Genomic DNA, 23,579 nt, shown 5'->3' with positions numbered 1-23,579 from the left:
CCGGTCCCAACCGGTTACTGTTTTGGACTTGAAAAACCGGTTAGTAACCAAAACTGGTTATTAAAAAAACCAGTTTTTGTTTTGAACGAAAAAAACTGGTCCGGTTAATAACCGTAACCGGTTTTCCAAAAAAAACCGATTTGTACACCTCTATCGTACCCTATCGGTACTGGTAGGGTACCAAGCTTGTCCCTGGCGGTAAGGATGTTTTTAGTAGTTTGTTAGATTTAAAGGGTATGAAGAAGAAGAAGTTATAATGTTAAAGGGTAGAAGTGAAATATTCTGTATTTTTAATAGAGGAGAGAGGGGACCGTTGATGACTACTAGCTTGGTGCCGGCGCCAAATATTCTTCACTTATTGTTATAACAAACAAACTGCACCAATCTTCACACCCTAAAACTCACTCCATCAGACCTCCGGTTCCGGTCACCAGTCACTCCGGCAGAACTTTTCTCTGCTTATTTGACTGTTTTTTTTTTTTTTTTGCTGATGACGGAAGGAGTAAACGGGTTTTCATCGCCGAGATCGGATGTTTTTCCGGCAGGTCTTCGTGTACTTGTGGTTGATGATGATCCCACTTGGTTGAAGATTCTTGAGAAGATGCTCAAGAAGTGCTCCTATGAAGGTTCTTACCAGTTTCATCACTACTTGTTTTATTATATTTGTGTGAGAGCGGAAGCGAAAAAAAAAACAAGATTAATTTTTGAATGAAAAATACAATAATACATGAGGAGAATTATATCGGGTTTTCTAAATTTGGAAGGTTTACCAAATTTTCAAAAGTACAAACCGTTTTGGGACCATTAGGTTCCGAGTTCGATTCCCACAAGAGGTTTTTCCAGATTTATTGGTTTTCCTTCTGAATTGTTGTATAAACACTTTTGTGAGTGGTTTCGCTGGTGGCATGATATAATCTAGTGGTCTGTCAGTGATCCATAAAAACTTAAAGCACGTTAATCATTGATTTATGCGTTATTAGCTTAAAAGGAAAGTCCGGAAGATTGACGAAATTCGGGAAAATTCTTGATTGACGAAATCGGAGCCCAATTTAAAGTTTGGGCTTTTTTTTTGTCATGACAGATCCAAGGCTGCCCCTCTTATCTAGCTAGTTGATGTAGGAATGGGGCAGCTTTGGATCTGTTCCTCATCAAATAGTATGTGTGTTTATACATAAATGATCACAATTATACATGATTTTATCGGATTTTCTAAATTTGGAAGGTTTACCAAATTTTCTAATGTTTGTCTTCATTTTTGTTGATTATTGTTGTTTCAGTTACGACATGTGGACTAGCGATCGAGGCTTTGGATCTGCTTCGTGAGAGAAAAGACGGGTTCGACATTGTAATTAGTGATGTTAACATGCCTGACATGGATGGTTTCAAGCTTTTAGAGCATGTTGGACTTGAGATGGATCTTCCTGTCATAAGTCAGTTCACTCTTCCTAATACACACATACATACATACATATATATATATATATATATATATATATATATATATATATATATATATATATATATATATATATATATATATATACACAATCACTAGTATTGATTCTGCTGATGTTCAATGAACTGTATGCAGTGATGTCTGTTGATGGAGAAACGCGCAGAGTTATGAGAGGTGTGCAGCACGGGGCATGCGATTATCTTCTAAAACCGATACGAATGAAGGAGTTAAGAAACATATGGCAGCATGTTTACCGAAAGAAGATTCACGAGGTGAGAGATACGGAAAGTCACGAAGGTCTTGAAGAGATTCTGATGATGAGAAATGTGTCGGAACAACAACAATCTGACGACGGGTACTTGTTTTGTGGGGGTGATATGACACCAGGTAGTAGTAGGAAAAGAAAAGATTCCGAACATAAGTATGAAGATAATAAAGAGTTTGCGGATCATTCTTCTTCGGTCAAGAAAGCGCGAGTTGTTTGGACCGTTGATCTTCATCAGAAATTTGTCAAAGCTGTCAATCTTATTGGTTTTGAAAGTGAGTACATTTAACATTTTACATGTTTTACGGTTTTATTTTGCGTTACTTTTCGTGTAAATTTGAGTCTTTTAAGTATGGCTTTGTCCCATTCGGGTCGTTACATGGTATTTTTATGGCAGAAGTCGGTCCTAAGAAAATACTTGACCTCATGAACGTGCCGTGGTTAACGAGAGAGAATGTTGCAAGCCACTTGCAGGTATTTCTTCAACTCTTGGCAATGGAAATTTTTCATTTTTTTTTGTAATAATTACAAAAATCGTCCTTTATGTATGTCACTTAGTGCAAACTGTGTCCTTTATCTTCAATAATTACAGAAAACGTACTCGATGTTTGCAAACCTTGCAAGTTATGTCCTTTAGCCTTAACTCAGTTAATTTTTGTGGTTAAATCTGACCAAATGGACCCCACGTGAGGGTATTTTTGTGGTTAAATCTGACCAAATAGACTTCACATGAGAGTAAAATGACCAAAATACCCTCATTTGGGGTCCATTTGGTCAGATTTAGCCCCAAAAAATTAACTGAGTTAGGGCTAAAGGACATAACTTGCAAGGGTTTGTAAACATTGAGTACGTTTTCTGTAATTATTGAAGATAAAGGACACAGTTTGTAATAAGTGACATACATAGACGATTTTTGTAAGTTTTCTTTTGATAATTTATTTGTTACCCAAACATTATGCCAAGTTTTCTCATAAATTGTCTTTAAATAGTGCAGAAATATCGTCTCTACTTAACTAGGCTACAAAAAGATGATCTTAAAACTTCGTCTAGTGGGCCAAAACACCCGGATCTTCCTCCAAGAGACGCCGCACCTGAAAACTGTACCGAATCTACAAAAGTTCAACAAAACGAAGTCGTCAGCAGCCACCGAACTCCCAACAACCTTAATATCCAAAACTCCAATCCGACGATCCATAAAGTTGATATCAAAAGTAATGCTTCATTGCAGCCGATAAAACCCAAGAAAATATTAACCGGTTATGCAGCCAAGACGGAAATGAGCCACCCTTTTGAGTCAACTCAGTACCCGCCATTTAACTCAATGTTGCCGACTCAGTACTCTTGGGGTGGAGGTTCTAAGGAAATACAATTCAAACAGGAACACAACCCTCCACAGTTTCAAGTACAAAACGGTTTTTTCACTGGTCTCGGACTGCCAGCTCAGCAGAACACTATGCCAAGTTTCCAACCACCTGATCCAGTCACCGGTCCCACATGGAGCCTGAAAGACCATCCAAATAATATGGAATTATCACCTTTTTTGCTTCAGGGTCAACATTTTTCTTCAACAAACGTTGACCATCAATACAAAGGAGTACTTTCCGAGTGTAACGATCAAGAGTTCTTATACGATACACTGAGATTCGACTATGAGTATTCTACTGACCCGTTGGAATGGCCTGTAATAGATCAAGGTCTATTCATACAATGATCATGCCACGTCATCATATGGAACGGATAGTTGAAACATGATACAGGGGCTAGAGAGATGGATCCTCGTCAGCAAAAATTTAAGGTGTGCTACTAATTTTGTTTTGGGGTACATAAATTGATCCTTTGGAACAAATTACGTTAGAAACTTGTTTCTTTTACGATAGAATAATAATAATAATACTTTATACCTTGCATACAAAACTAGTATTATTATGACAATCTTGCTTGTAAATAAGCAACTATGCATTACCGGCTATTACATTATAAGGAATATAATCAATTTCGGGTGTCATGCGATTTCCTACTTCGCAAAAAAGCCATGGAACTACTTAACATTTTCTTATTAAGTTCTATAAAATTCTTTGGCTTCGTTCCAAGCTTTTGTGACGTTTGTGTTGCTTGTACCTGCATAATCTGAGAAACGGTTAATGATTCGACACATGCTTATACAAACAACTTATTTTGAGTGTATTTCTTTACCTTCTGTAACTTATTAGTTGGACCTTTTGTTTCGCTTGTAAATGGTTTAGCTTCTACAGCCGTGCTCCAACGCAACTTTTTATCATCACTCCTAGCTTTTTCCTGTAGAAGAATGCTATTCTGTCATAACCGAAGGTTACTATAGACGTTTCATAAAAAATGAGGGACTATATAGTTAAAATACCTTCAATTTTGGTTTTTCTTCTAACTTCTGAAAGAACTGTGTCAATAATAAAAAAAAAAAAAAAAACATAATTTATTTCAAGAACACATAAATATTAGTTTTGGTTCGTGACTTCACGAAATTCGGACTTACCTGTTTTCTTTTTGCCGCTCTTTCGTCACTTTTAAAGCTAAAAGATGATGGCACTGTAACAGATGTTGGTTTCTTTGTAGACGCGATTGATGCATCAGAATGGCTGGTGTAAAATATTTAAAATATTTCTTGTTATTATTACTATGGAAGATAAAGTATTTAAGAATATGCAACATTGATGAAGGTTCTTACTTTGTTGAATTGGCCTTCGGGACGACTGTTTTGTTGCCATTGACCAAACGCTCAAGTAGTGGTCTAGACCTGTAAAGTTAAGGTAAAGTTATATACGATAAAATTCGACTTCTTTTAAGCATAGTAGCATATTTACCTTTTGTTTTCTGATTTTGGGAGTGCATGAGTATTTTTCTTTACCCCGTTGACTGATGAAACCTGCAAATCAAAACAATCGATCAACCCCCATCGATACTAAATTTAAGCCAGGCAATACGACCGGGTCAACTAACTGGTCAAACTGGGTCCGGGTCAACTAACTGGTCAAACTGGATCTGGGTCAACTAACTGGTCAAACTGGGTACGGGTCAAAATGGGATCAGGTTGAATTTTTATTATATGATTTTTTGTAAATTTTTAAGTATAGGGTTACGTTACTTGGAAGCACGTGTTGTTATTCTTTTGGGTATTATAGGAAGCAGTACCGATATACGTTTGTATGGTTTTCAATCGATGTAAAACACGTGTCGATATTCTTTTGGGCATATCACAATTTTATTTTTTGGGTTTTATCTTTCGGTTGTTGTACCGAGTTGCGGTACTGTACCGATACCGTAACACACCGAATCGTTACCGACCAAATTCCCGCCGCAGCCCACAGGGAAATTTTACTAGTTTATATAAGGATGGGTAAATGATTGCCAGGTTAACAATAATAATAAGAATAATAAATCAAAACTTAATGAAAGAAAGTTATATTACCATGGGATTGTGCTTAAAGATTTGATTTTTAGGGTGAATTTCAGGAATCGGTGCTTTTCTACTTGAAGATTTAACCGAAGAAATTTCGGTTTTTGTCTGTGTTGCTTTTTTATCCTGTAAACAACATAATTTAACATTAGCAAAACAAACACATGTCAGTTTCAATAATATAAGAGCATGCATACCTTGATTTGTCTTTTCTTATTTCGGTCAACATGACCAGACTGGTTTGAAATCTTGACGTCGGAACAATGTTTCTCCGAGGAAACATTTTCGGTTGATGTTTTTTCCTGTTCCATTTGTCCACCACTCGAGATGATGTCATCGATATTCTTAACTTCTGAGAAAACAAGATTAGTAGTAGATGAGCAGACATCTTTCTTTGATGTTGTTTCCTCTTCTGTCCCTTTGTCACTCGACACGTTTTCCTCAACGTCGCTAATGTTTTCCTCGCCTAGATTAGTACTAGGTTTTTCATCAACATTCGCGATTTCGTCAACATCTCGTTCCATGTCTGTGTTACTCGGAACTATAGGTGAGGAAACATTTTCGGTTAATGTTTTTTCTTGTTCCACGAGGCAAGTATTCGAGATAATGTCATCGACATTCTCGGTTTTCGGCAAAAGAGGACTAGGTGAGGAAACATCTTGGTTTGATGTTATTTCTGATTCGGCCCCTTTGTTACGCATGTTTTCATCGGTAGCAACCGTCGGTGGATGATTTTCTTTATTGTTTGATATAGTAACAGGGCTAACATGTGTTTGAGGGGAGTAATTAGGAGGTCTGTTTTCCTTTTTAGGTGGTTTTGCGGATTTTTTGGATGCAAATCTATTGAAATAAGCTTCGAAAAACGCTTTTTTCTCAGCAACGGCACCTGGTCTAGAGTGTTTCTGAACGTCTTCTCGGATTCGATTATGAGAAAATGAAGACCATCTTTCCCAATCCAAGGGTTCGTTCATGAACCGCCCAAATGATACCGATGTTGTTAGGGCTCGAAGTGGGTCTCCCTGTATTAGGTAGTGATGTATCTGAGTCAATAACCAATTCATTGACCCTCCAAAAAAGTCAAAAATCGACCTTTTCGAAGGTGGTCATATCGAATATCACATATATATACATACAGAATCTGTCATAAAAAATATGATTTGACCCTCAAAAGTTCAAAAGTTTGACTTTTGTGACACACATGACTTGTTTACAAAAAGTAAGTATACAGGCAGAATCTTGAGCCAAAGGCTACTAAACAAGCCAACAACTTTGACTCCTAATTGGAATGCTTTGACTCTGAAAGTCAAATTTTGACTCTATCAGGACATAAAGCTAATAAACATGACACATACAAGTGATGCTCAACAGTTCAAGAAAATCAGAACTGAAAGCAAAGATCACAGGTATAATAGTCAAATACTTAACAATTACAATGTTTGACTCTAATAAAGTCAAATTCAGACTTTTTTAGAACAGAAGTCCTGATAAACACCAGAAATTAAGAATCTTGATTCAACCCATGAAATTTCAAGAAACTATAAACAAACAAATGCTACAAATCATAATCAAAAACCCTGAAAACCAATCAAAATTCAGGGTTTTTTTCTCAAGAAAATTTTGCACATAAACCCTAAATCCAATTAAAAAACAGAAATGAAAAATACCCTGCAAGTGAAAATCAAGCAAACCCTAGAAACAAACATAAAAATCGGAACTTTTTGTCTTTTTTAATATCAAATTCTTGAACTATAAACAAATGCCATGAAATTTCAAGAAACTATAAACAAACAAATGCCACAAATCATAATCAAAACCCCTAAAAACCAATCAAAATTCAGGGTTTTTATCTCAAGAAAATCTTGCACATAAACCCTAAATCTAATTAAAAAACAGAAATGAAAAATACCCTGCAAGTGAAAATCAAGCAAACCCTAGAAACAAACATAAAAATCGGAACTTTTTATCTTTTTTAATATCAAATTCTTGAACTATAAACAAATGCCATGAAATTTAAAGAAACTATAAACAAACAAATGCCACAAATCATAATTGGAAACCTTAAAAACTAATCAAAATTCAGGGTTTTTCTCTAAAGAAAATCTTGCACATAAACCCTAAATCCAATTAAAAAAACAGAAATGAAAAATACCCTGCAAGTGAAAATCAAGCAAACCCTAGAAACAAACATAAAAATCAAAACTTTTTATCTTTTCGATATCAAATTCTTGAGCCAACTAACCTCTTTGAATTCGCGAGAAGCGAATAACGGTTGCGAAACCGAACGCATCAAACACGGAGCTGCTGCTGTTGCTGCTGCTGCTGCTGCTTCAGCCATTGCCATTATTCTAGAGAGAGAAAGAAGAGAGAGAGAGAAATTAAACTGGAATAAAAATGTCTGCTGTGTTTGTAAACAATTTAAAGGGACGAGTGTGATATGAAGTTGATAGGAGATCTTCTAACGTCTATGTGTTTAATTTGCTGGTTTGTTTGTTTTACTGACTAATTAAAAATGGAAATCTTAATGTTTAAATGCGGGCCCCACGCATTTCCTAACGGCTATAAATTTATAACAATGGAAACTTTGCACTCTGGTCCATAACTTTGTTTAAGGTTAAATTAAGGTTTTGAGGAAAATTTGGTAGTGTATCAAAACTGCTATTAGCTTTTAATCTGGTCTAGAAAGGTAACTTATTTATTAAAGAGTAAACTGCCATTTTGGTCCCTGTGATTTAGGCACTTTTGCCATTTTAGTCTAAATCTCAAACTTTTTACATCTGGGTCCCTGTGGTTTGCATTTTGTTGCCATTTTAGTCCAAAATCCAAAAAACCCCTATTTTGACTGTTGAAACCTGATTGTTTTGTCTTCTTGTACATGGGCATTTTGGTCATTTTAAAATTATTATAACATATCTGCAGACAAACCACATCTCCACCCTCACTTTCAACCCAAACAAACCCAAACTCTGAATTCCCCTTGTTCTTGCACAAATTCAGTGTTCTGATCTTGTTTGTGTTCAAATGTTACCTTCCAAAGGTGGAGCTCCTCCACCGCCTTTACCCCCTGACCCAGATTTGCAGCCTAACCCCTCAGAAATTTCTCTTCGCCATTTCTCTACCAGGTCTAGTAGTGCCGCCAAAAATGCCAGAGAGCAATCCGGTGCCCTAGCTTCCTCAGGTGTCTCTATTGGCTCCAGCAAAGGAGTTCACAAGGCGTCAAAGGGTGAAAAGGGGCGTACTCCCTTGGCCAATATCAGTGTGAACGATTTACTTCATGGAAATTCGATTGCGGCCATGGAAGTTGAGGGTGCTGTCTTGCAACCTACACCTGGAGGTATTGACCCATCTGTCAAGAAATCGATGTCAAATCCAGATGACCCAGGTATAATCCCCCCTGTTTCTTGTTCTACACCCTCTAAATCTCCGTGCACAACAAATTCAATGTCAAGTGTCGACACCTGTTAAGATCCTTAATTTTGACGATATGGGGAATTTAGAGGATGGTGGTTGGGTTTCGGAAGAAGAAGAGGTAGTCGAGGGACAAGATTCTCCTCATCAGCTAGAAAACATGGATGCTATGGCAACAGTCCCACCACCATCTCCCACTACCACCACCACAACCATCTGCCACCACCTCATTCTTCACCGTCCACCTGCCACCGCCACCACCCGCAACCCACCTGCCATCAACACACCTAGCACCATCACCACCAACAACACCGACCGCCCCCACCCACACCATCTATCACCGTCCACCAACCTCCTACCACCACCACCACAACCACTTCGTCGCCGCCCACCCCAACCCTAACCAAACACCCACAAACACCCAAAATTTCAACCTTTCAACTGGAAATTACATTCACAAGTGGTTATCCACAAATGGCGAGCTTAGGTTTCGATTTGGCACCTGGAGTCTTAATTTCGATTTAGAAAAATACAGATATGGTGGAGGAGAAGCAAGCATCTAAACTAGGTTTATATTTAGATAGAGAGAGAGAGAGGTGGGAGACTTTAGAGAGAGAGAGGAGGTTTTAATCTGGGGAAAGATGAAGATGCTTTTATTTAGTTATAATAATTTAAAATGACCAAAATACCCCTGAGGGTAAGGATTTAACAGGAGGTTTTAATTTGGTGATTCTGGTCAAATATCACTTTTGGACCAAAATGGCAACAAAATGCAAACCACAGGGACCCAGATGTTAAAAGTTTGAGATTTGGACTAAAATGGCAAAACTGGCCAAACCACAGGGACCAAAATGGCAGTTTACTCTTTATTAAAATATTTGGAAATATATTCGGATATATAATGGTATTGTGTTGACATTTAACCAATGTTTTAAAAACCGGTTCAAACTGGCCGGTAGTATCGGTTGAACTCTTCGGTAGAACCGGTAAACCGCCCGACTGAACCACCCGATACACCCGGTTAAACCGTGTCAAAACTCAGAGATCAAAACTGAACCAAATGCTTTTTATTATGATTTAGGACAAATACAAAGTGACTATAGAACCAGTCATCACAGATTGAAACAAAGGATTGTGAATACAGAAAATATAAGAACAAGACTGCACTCCTCACGAATTGTACTTGTGAGGATGAAGGAAACAAGTGAGCTTGATTGCTGTGAAAGGGAAGATTCCAGAGATGATGAATGACAGCACCGGACCAACATCAAGATATATACACGCACACTCCTTAGACAGCTATGACCCAGCTGGGACTCCAGCCTGTAACCAGCAATAAGCCCAAGCCCAAAGGAAAGCAGCCCAGCACATCTCGCACAAAGGAAAAGACAGAAAGATAATTAGGACCAAAAATAGAATAGGAAATATAATGCACATTTATACTGTGATTTTAACATCCCCCTCAGTTTAAATGTGCAAACAAGTTAATAAGCCCTAATGACTTACACATTTCAGTGTGAACTTTTGGCAGAAGGCCCTTGGTGAACACATCAGCTAACTGGTGCTCAGTTTTGACCCCATGAGTCTTGATTAAGCCCGAGGCAATTTTTTCCCTCAAGAAGAATAGATCAATTTCAAAATGTTTGGTTTTATCGTGAAACACCGGGTTGGCTGCAATAGATAAGGCAGCAGTACTGTCACACTTTAATACCACGGGAATGTCAACATTAACCTGAAGCTCCCTTAAAATGTTTATCAGCCATAAAACTTCGCAAGTAGCACTGCACATTGCTCTGTATTCTGCCTCGGCAGAGGATCTGGCCACTACACTTTGTTTCTTACTTTTCCATGAAATCAAGGATGCTCCAAGAAAAATGCAATACCCAGTGACTGACCTTCTGCTGTCGACACACTTGGCCCAATCCGAGTCAGCGAAGGCAGTCAAATGAAAAGAATTGCCTTTTTGGAACAAGATTCCAGTACCAGGTGCCCCTTTCAGGTATCTTAGAACTTTAAAGGCAATTTGAGTATGAGCTTCAGTAGGTTTGTGCATGAACTGCGACAAGTAGTGAACTGAATATGCAATGTCAGGTCAGGTGTGAGACAGGTAAATCAGTTTACCAACCAATTTTTGATATTGGGTAGCATCAACAGATTTGGTGTCCTTATTTGTTAAATTGGTTAAAATGTGATTTTGTTCAATGGGGCAACTGGTTGGTTTACTTCCACGCATCCCATACTCGTTAAGTAAATCCATGCAGTACTTTCTTTGGGACAGACATACCCCGTTATTTGTTTTAATTGCCTCAATTCCAAGGAAAAATTTTAATAGACCAAGGTCTTTAATTAAAAACTCAGTTTTTAAGAAATCTTTAACCTTTTTAATTTCCCCCTCATTGTTCCCAGTTAACACAATGTCATCAACGTAGACAAGGAGAACAATAAAGATAGATTTTTCAGATTTAATAAACATGGAGTGGTCACACTTGGACTGTATAAAGCCAATTTTGACCAGAGCCTAAATGAGCCTTTCATTCCACATGCGTGGAGCTTGTTTCAAGCCATACAATGATTTGTTCAATTTGCAAACTTTATTCTTATTTTCAAGACTCGGACCGTCGGGAAGGGTCATATAGACCTCTTCTCTAAGACTGCCATACAAGAAGGCATTATTAACGTCAAGTTGGTATAAAGGCCAGCTATTTTGAACAGATAAGCTAATAACACACCTTACAGTAACCATTTTAACGACAGGAGAGAAGGTTTCTTCAAAATCTATACCTTCTCGTTGATTAAAACCTTTTGCAACTAACCTAGCTTTGAATCTATCAACTTCACCTGTGGATTTGTATTTTACCTTAAAGACCCATTTACACCTAATAGGCCTTTTTTCACTAGGTAAATCTACAATGTCCCAGGTATTGTTCCGGTAAAGGGCAGATAATTCTTCATTCATTGCATCAATCCATCTTTTATCTTTTATAGCATCTTTATAGGTACAAGGTTCAAAGATTTTATTGATGTTAGCAGCAAAGCAAATATTCTCCTTAGGCAGATTTGAATAATCAACAAACTTATCATAACTATATCTAGCATTACCAACAACGAAGTCATTAAACCTTTTTGGAACAGAAACAGATCTAGTAGATCTTCTAGTTGTTTGAATACCCTCAGGAAGGTTTGGTTCATCATTTACACTACTAGACTCAGCCCTCACGGAACTAGTTTCAACATTTATTGACTCATGATTACCAGCCGTGCCAACAGTTTCTGATGGCTGCTGTGTATCATCATCATTGATAGTTTCAACTGGATTACTGTGTTGCTGTGTCACAGTAGTTGACTCAATAAAATCCTTCTCTTCATCATTGGGATTTACATCACTTGAAAATTCATAATTATCGAAAAAGTTTAATTGATTTAAGTTAACAGACTTATCTAGGCCAGCATATGATTCAATTTTAAAGGGAAAGGTTGTTTCATGGAAGCTGACATCCCTTGAAAAAATGAATCTTTTTTGGTCTAGACTCCAAACTTTGTAACCCTTTTTAACATTTGAATATCCCATGAAAACACATTTTTCAGCTCTTTCTTCAAGTTTATCAGGATTATTTAAGACTGTAAAATAGCAAAGGCACCCACAAATTTTCAAGTGATCAAGAGAAGGTTTAAAACCAAACAACATTTCATAAGGAGAACAGCCATGTAACACAGAAGAAGGAAGCCTGTTAATCAAGTAAGAGGCAGTAAGAATGCATTCAGACCAGAACCTAAGGGGAACATTGGACTGAAATAGTAAAGCTCTTGCAATGTTTAACAAGTGTCTATGTTTTCTTTCCACAACACCGTTTTGTTGAGGTGTATAGGTGCAAGAAGTTTGATGTATGAATCCCTTTTGTTTGGTAAAAGTAGACATTTGTGAGTTTGTGAACTCAGAACCGTTATCTCTTCTAAACATTTTAATATTAACTTCAAACTGAGTTTGAACAAGATTGTAAAAGCTTTGTATATTTTCAAGAACCTCAGATTTTGATTTCATTAGATAAACCCAAACAGATCGCGTGAAATCATCAACTACAGTGAGAAAGTATTTGTACCCGTCCACACTAGTGACCTTGTATGGACCCCATACATCAAGATGAATGAGATCTCCTATCTTGGTTGATGTATGGTCACTGAGTGGGAAGGGAACTCTGTGTTGTTTGGCCTTGTGACAAATATCACAAGGTTTAGTAGTTGACTCAGATTTAATTGGAAGGACGTTTAACACTTGTTCGGCAGGATGACCTAGCCTAGAATGCCAGAGCTTTACATTTTCAGCTTTACTTAGACAAGAAAAACCAAAACTAAGAGAGTTACCACAGAAATATAAACCCTCAGTTTGTCTACCAGTCACCAGGGTTTTCTTTGAGAATAAATCCTGAATATAGCAAGTATTTTCATCAAAAACAACTCTAAGCTTATTGTCTTTAGCAAGTTTATACACAGAAATGAGGTTCACAAAATATTCAGGTACAACAAATACATCTTTCAATATCACAGAATCGGATAGTTTAAAGCAGCCAATTTGAGTGACCTTAGCATTAGTTCCGTTTGGGTGCTTAACCGTTATATTATATTCTGAAACATCGACCAAATTGAACATATTTTTGCTGGACATAACCATATGTTGGTTTGCACCAGAGTCTATAATCCAATTTAGATTCTGTGTTGAAAAAATTTTTGAGTTGAAACAAAAGATGTTCTTGTACCATTCAGAAGGGGAGAAGGAACTAAAACATTTACCTCCTACATTAGACTTATTTGTGTCCTCAGATTTATTCTCATTCAGCATACCTAGCAGCTTAGAAAACTGATCAGCAGTTAAAGAGTTCAAGGAGCTAGCATTTTTATCATTCACAGATTCACCACCATTGCTAGATGAATTGTTAGATCTAGCCCACTGGTGATTACTTGGGTTTGGTTTTTGTCTGTAACTAGGCGGATATCCGTGCAGTTCGAAGCATTTATCAACCGTGTGCCCAATCTTATTGCAATGAGAGCACTTTAGATTAGGATTAGGACCCTTGGTAAATTTTTTCTTATTGTCATTGAAGTTGTTTGTTTTTGCAGCAAACCCAACATTTGGGTTTTTTGAAGTATTGTTTGAACCTCTGTGAGATTCCTCTCTAGAGATAATTGAAAAAGCAGTTTTGATAGTGGGTAATGGGTCTCTCGTCAAAAGATTGGTTCTAACAGGTTGATAAATGTCATCCAACCCCATTAAGAATTGCATGAGCTTAATTAATTGATTGAATTCATTAAACTTAGTGGAGGCATTGCAAGTGCAGGAAGGTAATTGAAGCATGGCATCAAATTGTTTCCACATAGTGTTAATTTTATGATAATATTCTGAAACACTAGCACCATTTTGACTCACTGAATTGATTTTTTGATATAAACCAAACACAACAGATCCATCTACTTTATCATAAGTATCCTTTAAATCATCCCAGACCTCAGAAGCAAGTTTAGAAAAGACTTGTCCAACATACAATTCATCAGAAACTGAGTTCAAAATCCATGTTAACACAATAGAATTGCAACGATCCCATTGACTGGCTAGGACATCATCAGTTTTAGATCTATTACATGTGCCATCAATAAAACCTAGTTTGTTTTTTGCCATTAGAGCCAGCTTCATAGCATTTGACCAAACCACGTAATTTTCAGTTCCTTTTAATTTAATACTCACAATAGTAAGACCACTGGAATCACTGGCATGCAGATAAAGAGGATCACTAGCATCAAGCTTACTAACCAAGGTAACAGATGAATTAGTTTTATCAGGCATCTTTGGCAAAAAGGCACAGAAAGTAACACAGGAAATAAACACAGGCAGAGAGTTAAAAACTCAACCAACAAATCACAAGCACCGGCGAAGCCTGGACAGAGGTCCGATCAGAGGTTCGTCACTCAAGGTGCCTCCGCAGACGTAATCCAGGGAGCCACAACACAACTGACCAACAAAATGCAACAGAGTGGACCCTCTCTGTGTCCCAACAAATCAAACCGGTAAGCCTAAAAACCGGTATCAAGATGCCTAGACTCAAAGCAGTTAAAGTGATGCAGAGAGAAATTAAAAGGAAGAGATGGAACGGACTCACAGTGGGTGCAAAATCTCCGGCCAATCAGGGTTGTAACCTTCACTTAGGGTTACAAGCTTTCTGATCAAAGAACCAAGAACACAGTCTGTTGGTTTACCCTAAAGAGGGACCAACAAGAGTCTTCTTCAAGAGAGATGCAAAAGCCCCAAAAATTAGGGTTTCAACCTTCAAGAGCAGATCCGTCTCCAGGAAGTCAAAAAACCTCGGAAACAGAAGAGAGCCACAAACCCTAGAACTTAGGGTTTCACGAACAGCAGCAAGACCAGAAACACGAGCAGCAGAAGATCACCAGAGCACCGGTTTAACCTCAGAGCTCTGATACCATGTCAAAACTCAGAGATCAAAACTGAACCAAATGCTTTTTATTATGATTTAGGACAAATACAAAGTGACTGTAGAACCAGTCATCACAGATTGAAACAAAGGATTGTGAATACAGAAAATATAAGAACAAGACTGCACTCCTCACGAATTGTACTTGTGAGGATGAAGGAAACAAGTGAGCTTGATTGCTAAGAAAGGGAAGATTCCAGAGATGATGAATGATGAATGACAGCACCGGACCAACATCAAGATATATACACGCACACTCCTTAGACAGCTATGACCCAGCTGGGACTCCAGCCTGTAACCAGCAATAAGCCCAAGCCCAAAGGAAAGCAGCCCAGCACATCTCGCACAAAGGAAAAGACAGAAAGATAATTAGGACCAAAAATAGAATAGGAAATATAATGCACATTTATACTGTGATTTTAACAAACCGTTTATGAGCTCAATCCGGTACGGTATAAAAACCGGATTTTAAAACATTGCATTTAACTATATTCCGGTTACAGAATCTTAAAACTATTTTAAAAAGTCACAGACTTCTTGATTTCAAATTAACCTTATTTTAAAAAGTCATACACTTCTTGATTTCAAATTAACCTTAAATGCTCAGTTAAATTTATTTTTGTAAATGTTATATGTTTATAGTGATTGATATATGATCATTAACTTGTTTATTTCTTGAAAAGTTGATTTTTAGAATGGTGTTTATGTTGATAGTGTTTGATATTTGAACGTTAACTTGTTCACATATATAAAGTTTTCTCTCTTTTTTTTCATATGTATAACAAAATAAAGAACCATGGATCACACACCGGAGAATACCCAGACTAGATTTATTTAACCCAAAATGTTTTATCATAAAGAACAAATTTGCGATTTTTTACATATCAATATGACGTAAAGACGATCCAAAATACAATACAATTAAACAACTATGACACAAATCGATTGGAACCCTAACAATACTCTGGATTAAACTGTAAACACAAAGATTGTAGGTTGAAGACAACGATATAATCTTCGAAAAGGGAGAGGAGATGCTGTGTATATATCAACCATATTTGCAACTCCAACTGTAACACCCCAACCCAGAATGGGCTGACATGTCACTCATACAGATATCAAAACTAAAACCAATCCATAACGTTGAAAACAAAAGATCCTAATTATATTTTAATTACATTACCGAAATAAAAATAAATCTTTATCTTCACGACACTCTTCACTTATCCCACACGTTTCCCAATTTACCTGTCAAACAAATAAGACAAACACAAGAAAGAAAATACGGCTGAGCCAAAAAGTTGCCCAGTAACGAAGAAATCAACAGTACATGTAAAGACGAACAAAAGGGAACGAAACACCACATAACGGAAGCTGAACTGAGACTGACATTGAACCACATTTAAAAGTAAAACAATTTTCCTTCTTTCAAATAGTTATACTTATAATATAATATTGTAAAAAAAAAATCCCAATTCTTTTAAAACAAGAAAAATATCGAAATTACTATATTGTGAATAAACATTTAGGTTTAGATCAAAATCTAATGATAACTCAAATTTCTTAGCAAAACATTATCTAACCAAAACAACTATATTTCTAATTTGAAAATATATATATTTAATCAACAAAATAGTTTAGATAACCTGAGTTTGAAAACATGGTAATCTAATACTTGTAGAGATTATGCAACCCGATACTGGTAACAAAACAGTTCTAAAACAAATACTGAGGCGGACACCGGACAAATGTTGAAAACAGAGATTGAAATTCTGGCACTGAAACAGATACTTACATAACTTGAATCCCAAAACTTATACTGAACAGATAACAGATACTGAACATAAACAGATGCATATAAACATATCAACATATCATAACAGAGACAAGACATACGTGACATCATATAACAACACATAACAATAAAGCAAGTCACGTAATATAGAAGCACCCACGAGCCTAAACAGAGGCATGCATGGCTATAGTCCATGCGCCGAGATGGTGCGTGTAGGCGCACACACATTATTCCATCTCAACAGGTGTCAGGAGTCAGAGCTAAGATCGATCTTGTCACACCCCAACCGATGGCGGAAACATCGGGATGAGACGTACAAATTGCTCAAAACAACATAACACTAAACGTGACAATATAAATTAAATCATTTTATTAAAACTAAAGGGTAATACAAAGTTTCAAACATCCAAATATAAATTCAAACAATAGTTTATTTCTAAAATGAGTTTCTAGGCCATCCTAGCTTGCTTTCTTGTATCTTGATAAATCAACCTGCAATATGTATTAAAATAAAGTCAACAAAAGCATGTTGGCGAGTATACAAGTTTTCATACATAGCATAGTACGTGTTTAAAATGTTGCTCATATCCAAATGTGAATACAATACCATGTTAACAGTATACTCGAAACGATGTTACTCTACGTGTCCAAACCAAAGTTTAACGCAATTAACGTGCCTACCCAAAAGAGTATGGGTGGTTTTAACATAGTTTAACCTAACAATACCCGTTAATATAACGGGAGGGGCGTTTCTCAACCTATAGCGCTACCATTGTTAGGGGAGGCTTGTACGAAGTTAATGAACACATAGTCATGAAAGTTTACATTAGCATAACATGTCTAACATGATTAAAATGTATCACATAGAGTAAGGATAGAGTGTGCATAAAATGTTTGATGTGATTGTGATGTTTGATATAGAATACATATTGCACCCAAAAGTGGAAAATAGAAAATGGGTCATGTATACTCACAGTGGTTGCGTTGCATTTTCTTGTAAGAACGTACGAGTATGATTGGGGAAATCCAAGAGAACGAATAAAGCGATTCTCCTAAATATGAAGTACCAAAATAGAGACGATCACTATAAGTTTAATCTGATATCTATAATTTATCTAATTTATCTAATTGTTATAATGTCATAAAATTATAAAAAGAATTTATTTATGTTATTAATAAATTTAGAGAAAAAGAATTAAAAGGATAATAAAAGATAATTAGTTGTGTTATTAATGGGTTTAAAGTTTTATTTGGATAAATGTCATTCACATTTCTTATTTTCTTCTCGATTATATAGATATATACTACAAATAAGAATAATATATTTTTGTATTAAAATAAGCAAAACCCTACTAATTATGGTTTATATGTTAACTATTCGTATATTATAATTCTTCTTATAGTATGCCTTTAGTGATATATAAGGATTATAATTGAATCGTTGTTAATTAATTTTATTAACCAAGTTCTAAATGTTTTATAAGACTAAAAAGAATTAAAAGAATAAATAACACATTAACACACGCAACTGTTATATGTGTACGATTTGAACATTGCCAATTATACCTCATTGGTTTTATATTTTATATTAACTCAATCTAAAAGTCATCTTCTTCATTCTATTTAACTCAACATTGTGTAATACTTTTCCACCATTTTTATTTGATCATAAGCTTATCATTGAGAAGAGTAATGGTTTTTAACAGTGAAGTTACATGAAAACAATCGATAAACAGAACGTATACCGAAACTAGTCGAAGTGATCTACGATGTTTTAACCCAACCCGAACACTAATCCGCATTGTTACCGTTTGATAAAAACTCAAAGTTTTAATTCTCATATTACTTAAATTCATGTTCTAAAATAACACTTCTTCATTTAAAAGAAACAAGGAAAAACCCATCTGTAGTTTGATATAACTATGAGAAAAAAAAATAACAAATGAAATCTATCAATATAACATACGTAAACTGCTTGTTTATTTGTTTCATATATATTAGTTGTTTAGGAAGTTGTATAACATAACATATCAACAGTTGATCGAACAAGAAAACTAAGATTAAAGGAATGTATACCGGAGAGCGTACGAGACCCGGTTTAGCTTTTGACGGAACTCCACGTCCCGACTCCGAGTGCGGCGAACGGCGGAGGTTTGGGTTCCGGCGAAACTTCGGGTCGTATGGTAAAGATTCCGGTGACTCCGGTGAGAGGGTGTAAATGGTGTGTAATGGTGTCGAAATAGAATGATGTGTGTACCGAACAGGTTTCGAGAATGGCTGTGTGCGTGTGTGGAGATATCGCGGCTGGAAGTTCGGTTTATATAGCATTCAAGGTGTCTCGTAAGTATGGAAGATGAAATGATCGACTGAAATAGATTGTTGATTGGACCCGAAAATGGAAACGCGGAATTGTTTTTCAATCCCGAAATCAGTGATCGAGAAAAGGAAACTTCTTCAAAGAAAAAAGGAAATATGGTTGTGAGCTTTCTGTTTTGGCGGCACTTTTTGTTTCAAAAGATAATGATCAGATTAGATACATATCATAGCATATATGTGAAGCAAATAGAGACAAGCGTAAACTATGATGGATGACAATTGTGTCATTTTTTGGTGAGTGGTTATATATAGTTGGTAGGTTTTGTAGGTATATTTTTTTACCTTTTTATAAAAAATTAAACTTGGGATGGTCATGAAGTGGAATGCATAATTTGCAAGATGAGCAACATAAATTGTAACGTTTAATTTTAAATATACTATACATATATATTAATCATATGAATTTATTTATATTTGAAACTAACTTAATCATATTAACTTTAAAGATTTTAGTCGATATTTTAATTAAGTTACTTATTTAAATAAGTAAATAAATAAATAGATAGATCGATCGATAAATGGGTTAAATTCCTTCGACGGTTAATTATTTTCGCGAAAAATTCTGAGGTTTCAACATTAGGATCCGAATTTCGAAACGGGTCGGATTTTGGATATCCGTTTTTATGGATGTTACAGATCTATTCGCCTCTAGGGGCCATGTGCTACACAAGCACAAACTAGAAACGCCGTGAACTTTAGTTACGCACCGTCACGATGAGTGCCATGTCGTTGACGCCCCAACGACAAGTCAGAAGCGCTCGGGTGACAGAGTACAAAGCCGTATCAGAAATAAAATGTATTTTAACATAAGTTTAGAGGGAACATGCAATAACGAGCACAAGGTATAAGGTCTATTGCATGCTACAATATATACTAGTTACGAAACAGAAACAACTAGCGAAATATCCGTACTACAAAGTAACGGACTTGAATAATAATACTATGATGAAAAGAAAACAGAATCCGTACCTTATTAGCAAGCAAAGCAAGAATAATCAAGTCGTCCTCAAATAGTACGCAAACCTATATATTCATTATTGTCGTGTTATTTTTTTCGAAACATTATATTGGTTATCCGGTTCGTTAACTTATTGGTTTCCGGCGACGGAGACTTTTACGACACTTGAAAAAAAAATTCAAAGTTGTATTCTAGTAAATTGTATTCATCTAAAGAAGCTTAGTACCCCATAAATTTATTAACAAAATAACACACGCTTATATTATCATATTTTATAGAGTAAATTTCAAAGTTCGTCCTTTATGTATGTCTAATATATCAAAGTATGTCCTTTATCTTTAATAAGCTCAGAAAACATCCTTAATGTTTGAAAAACCAATCAGGTTATGTCCTTTACCCTAAACCTTGTTTGTTTTCCCAGTTAAGTCAGGTCACATGTGAAGCACATGAGGGCATTATTGTCATTCTACCTACCAATATATATATATACACCCACACATACATTCAGAACACACACTCTCATCTTTCTCTCTGCTCTCTCTCTCTCTCTCTCTACTACCACCACCACCACCACGATGAATCAGGTGAAGGGCAATCCAACTGCAGAGCCTTCTTTCCCTCACTCAAAACTCAATCTCCTTCCCTGTATCTTCTCCCTCTCTCTCTACAAACTCTAACTCTCTCTATACAATCTAGGCAACAACCACCCTTAGCACCATCATGGCCATCACATAACCACCGCCCATAGCTCCTCCGCCATCGCACCACCACCGCTATAGCACCACTGCCAACACATCACCACCCACCACCAAGCCAACCACCATCAGACCAGCCAACCACCACCACACAACCACCGTCGTTTCTGTTCCAATAGTTCAATTCAATGCTAACATCTCTTACAACAACAGACTAAAAAAGACTGAATTTAAACTACTAACCTGAGTCAACGATGAATCAAGTGAAGGGCAATCCAACTGCAGAGCCTTCTTTCCCCCAATTTCTTGAGTCATAGATGATTCAATCGCCATTTTTAAGCCCCTAATAGTCTGAATCAACAATATCCAGATAGAAAGGTTCAATCTTTATGACAAAAGATTCTTGAAACCTCTCGATTCAGTTCATAAATTAAAGAAATATGAACCACCAATTGTTTGGTTCTTCAATACCTAGATGAAAAGTTTCAATCTGTATGACAAAAGATTCTTGATTTTCTTAGATCTAGACACGCAGGTTTGTTTGAACCACCGCCACCATCGTTGCTTCTGTTCTGTTCGAACCACCGCCACCGTCGCCCAATTTGCTCGAATTTGAACACATAGGTTGATGTCGATGGGGTCACCGACCGGATTGTCTTGTCGGAGTGAATATGGGGTCGCCGGATTTTCTAAGATTTGGACACACAGGTTGTTATCTGCTTGTGGTGAGTATATATGGTGGTTGCCCAGATTGTAGAGAGAGAGTGTGAGAGTTTGTAGAGAGAGAGGATACAAGGAAGGAGACTGAGATTTGAGTGAGGGTTTTCTTTTATTATTTTTTATTTTTTGTTATAAGTATTTTTGGTAAAATGACTAAAATATCCTTATGTGGGGTCTATTTTGTAAGATTTAACTATAGAAACTAACTCAGTTAGGGCTAAAGGACGTAATGTGCAAGGGTTTGCAAACATTAAGTACATTTTCTGAGCTTATTAAAGATAAAGGACATACTTTGTAATAAATGACATACATAAAGGACGAACTTTGTAATTTACTCTATTTTATAATTGGACGTCAAATTATATATTTTTATGCTTCAAAATCGGTTCATATACTTACATGACTAGCTTAAAGCCAACTATCCAACTAAATTAAAATCATATTATATATTCTATAATACTATTCGAAATAGTCAGATTGGTGTATATGATAAAAGAATAATTAAATAGCAACTTAATTAGGAGCCCACCCATGACGTTGTCATCTTCAACAAAATTATACAGTGGCATGAAAAGAGTTTTTTATATATAAACCACAACACTAGAGATATCAAGCTCAAGATAATATTTTCCATTGTTATTTGCAAAATAGCATTACAAACAGGAGTTTAAAAATCCTTCTTCGTTTATATTCCATAAGAACTTAATCAAATCAGAAAAGGGTTCACTATGATACCTTAATCCGAAACAATTCAGAGAGTGAGACCAGAATGATGGTATCGGAACATTTAACCGGGGCTGCGTAAATCATTGGAACCGTTAACAAGATACGAAACAAAGTTTGAAAGAGAGACCTGACCGTGAATCGAACTGAACTAACCTGAATGGAATGGAATGCGAAGGGTGCGGTGTCGGTCACGGTGGCGAACGAAGGTGCGACGGTAGTTAATACTGGTTCGACGGCAGCAACCGATTGGGTTCGTGGCAGCAACAGTGACGACGAGAAGAACACGGCGGCAGTTGCGGTTTAAATCAGAGAGTGCGGAGGGGCTGGTTCATAGCGTAATAGCTCGACGTTTCAGAAGCGATCCCGGATCGTATGCAAGGTCAAGGTTTAAAAAAAATGGGAATCCATAATGGATATATACCGAGATCCCGTAACTTCGGCAGTTTGTTATCGAAAAACTAATGTTGGATGAGTAGCAATAGAAATAGCTTAACCGGTGAGGATGGAGTAGTTACATTCAAATATTAATCAAGTTCTTTTACTAAATAACTATTTATATAATCTTAAAACAAAAGGTCGGTGGTATGCCACCGACCAATTGTCTTTTTGTGTAATAGTTAGGTCTAGGTGTTTTTATTTGATTGGTCCAAGCTCTTATTTTTGGGGTTGCAAATTCAAGTGACAGTCTTGAGACAGGTGGCAGTGATCATGTATATTACAGACGGCTGTAAGTAATTAAAATTTCATTTAAAGCTACTTTTTATTTTTTATTTTTTATTTTTCTTAATGGAAAAAAATCTACCATATAAATACTGACTACTGAGTATAAACGGTAATTTTGTATTCTAATGCCACACCCTAATAGTAACAAAATTCCACTACATAAATACACTACTCAATATAAATTTACCTTTGAAATTTCTTTGTGAAACAATAATGTTAATTATATTATATTATATTATATTATATTATATATAATTTAAAAATATGGATCAACTGTTTTTTATTCACAGCATTAAACTTTAAACTTTTGATATGAAAATTTATTAGTCCTTATCTTTAGATAAGTTAGAGCATTCACAATGGATTTGGTATATTTGTGTGAGTGGGTTTGGTATATTATAAGAAATGGTTTTAATGGTTGTGAGTAAGGAGAGAGAAAATGTTACTGTTCATCTGAAAATATATAGGAACACTGTTCATCTCTTAGGCTATAAGGTGTGGAGATCATGATTGGGACATAATTTGCCACCTAGGAACATGAATGGAAGGCT

At 36.2% G+C, this 23,579-nt stretch overlaps 2 protein-coding genes across 5 annotated transcripts; one reads left to right on the top strand and one right to left on the bottom strand.

Moving 5' to 3' along the window:
• Window positions 1–329: 329 nt before the first annotated feature.
• On the top strand, window positions 330–3,731 carry LOC110920591 (two-component response regulator ORR26). 2 transcript variants are annotated; one of them, XM_022164755.2, is made up of 5 exons: window positions 330–626; window positions 1,278–1,430; window positions 1,592–1,996; window positions 2,119–2,195; window positions 2,716–3,731. In XM_022164755.2, the coding sequence occupies exons 1-5, from the start codon at window positions 491–493 to the stop codon at window positions 3,430–3,432; spliced, it is 1,488 nt and encodes a 495-aa protein (XP_022020447.1). In that variant the 5' UTR covers window positions 330–490; the 3' UTR covers window positions 3,433–3,731. The 2 variants fall into 2 exon arrangements, with proteins under 2 accessions (XP_022020447.1, XP_022020448.1); XM_022164756.2 differs by having other exon boundaries at window positions 336–626; window positions 2,122–2,195; window positions 2,716–3,636.
• LOC110920590 (protein WVD2-like 7) lies at window positions 3,604–7,628 on the bottom strand. Of its 3 annotated transcripts, none has more exons than XM_022164752.2 (9): window positions 7,391–7,628; window positions 5,349–6,170; window positions 5,164–5,277; window positions 4,559–4,620; window positions 4,423–4,491; window positions 4,231–4,333; window positions 4,099–4,134; window positions 3,915–4,016; window positions 3,604–3,839 (listed from the first exon to the last, which is right to left on the bottom strand). In XM_022164752.2, the coding sequence occupies exons 1-9, from the start codon at window positions 7,490–7,492 to the stop codon at window positions 3,711–3,713; spliced, it is 1,539 nt and encodes a 512-aa protein (XP_022020444.1). In that variant the 5' UTR covers window positions 7,493–7,628; the 3' UTR covers window positions 3,604–3,710. The 3 variants fall into 3 exon arrangements, with proteins under 3 accessions (XP_022020444.1, XP_022020443.1, XP_022020445.1); XM_022164751.2 differs by having other exon boundaries at window positions 3,604–3,848; window positions 7,391–7,627; XM_022164753.2 differs by lacking the exon at window positions 4,099–4,134 and having other exon boundaries at window positions 3,604–3,848.
• Window positions 7,629–23,579: the final 15,951 nt, after the last annotated feature.

The sequence above is a fragment of the Helianthus annuus genome, chromosome 17, assembly GCF_002127325.2.
Source record: "Helianthus annuus cultivar XRQ/B chromosome 17, HanXRQr2.0-SUNRISE, whole genome shotgun sequence".
Lineage (NCBI taxonomy): Eukaryota > Viridiplantae > Streptophyta > Magnoliopsida > Asterales > Asteraceae > Helianthus > Helianthus annuus.
This window is presented reverse-complemented; position numbering and strand designations above follow the sequence as displayed.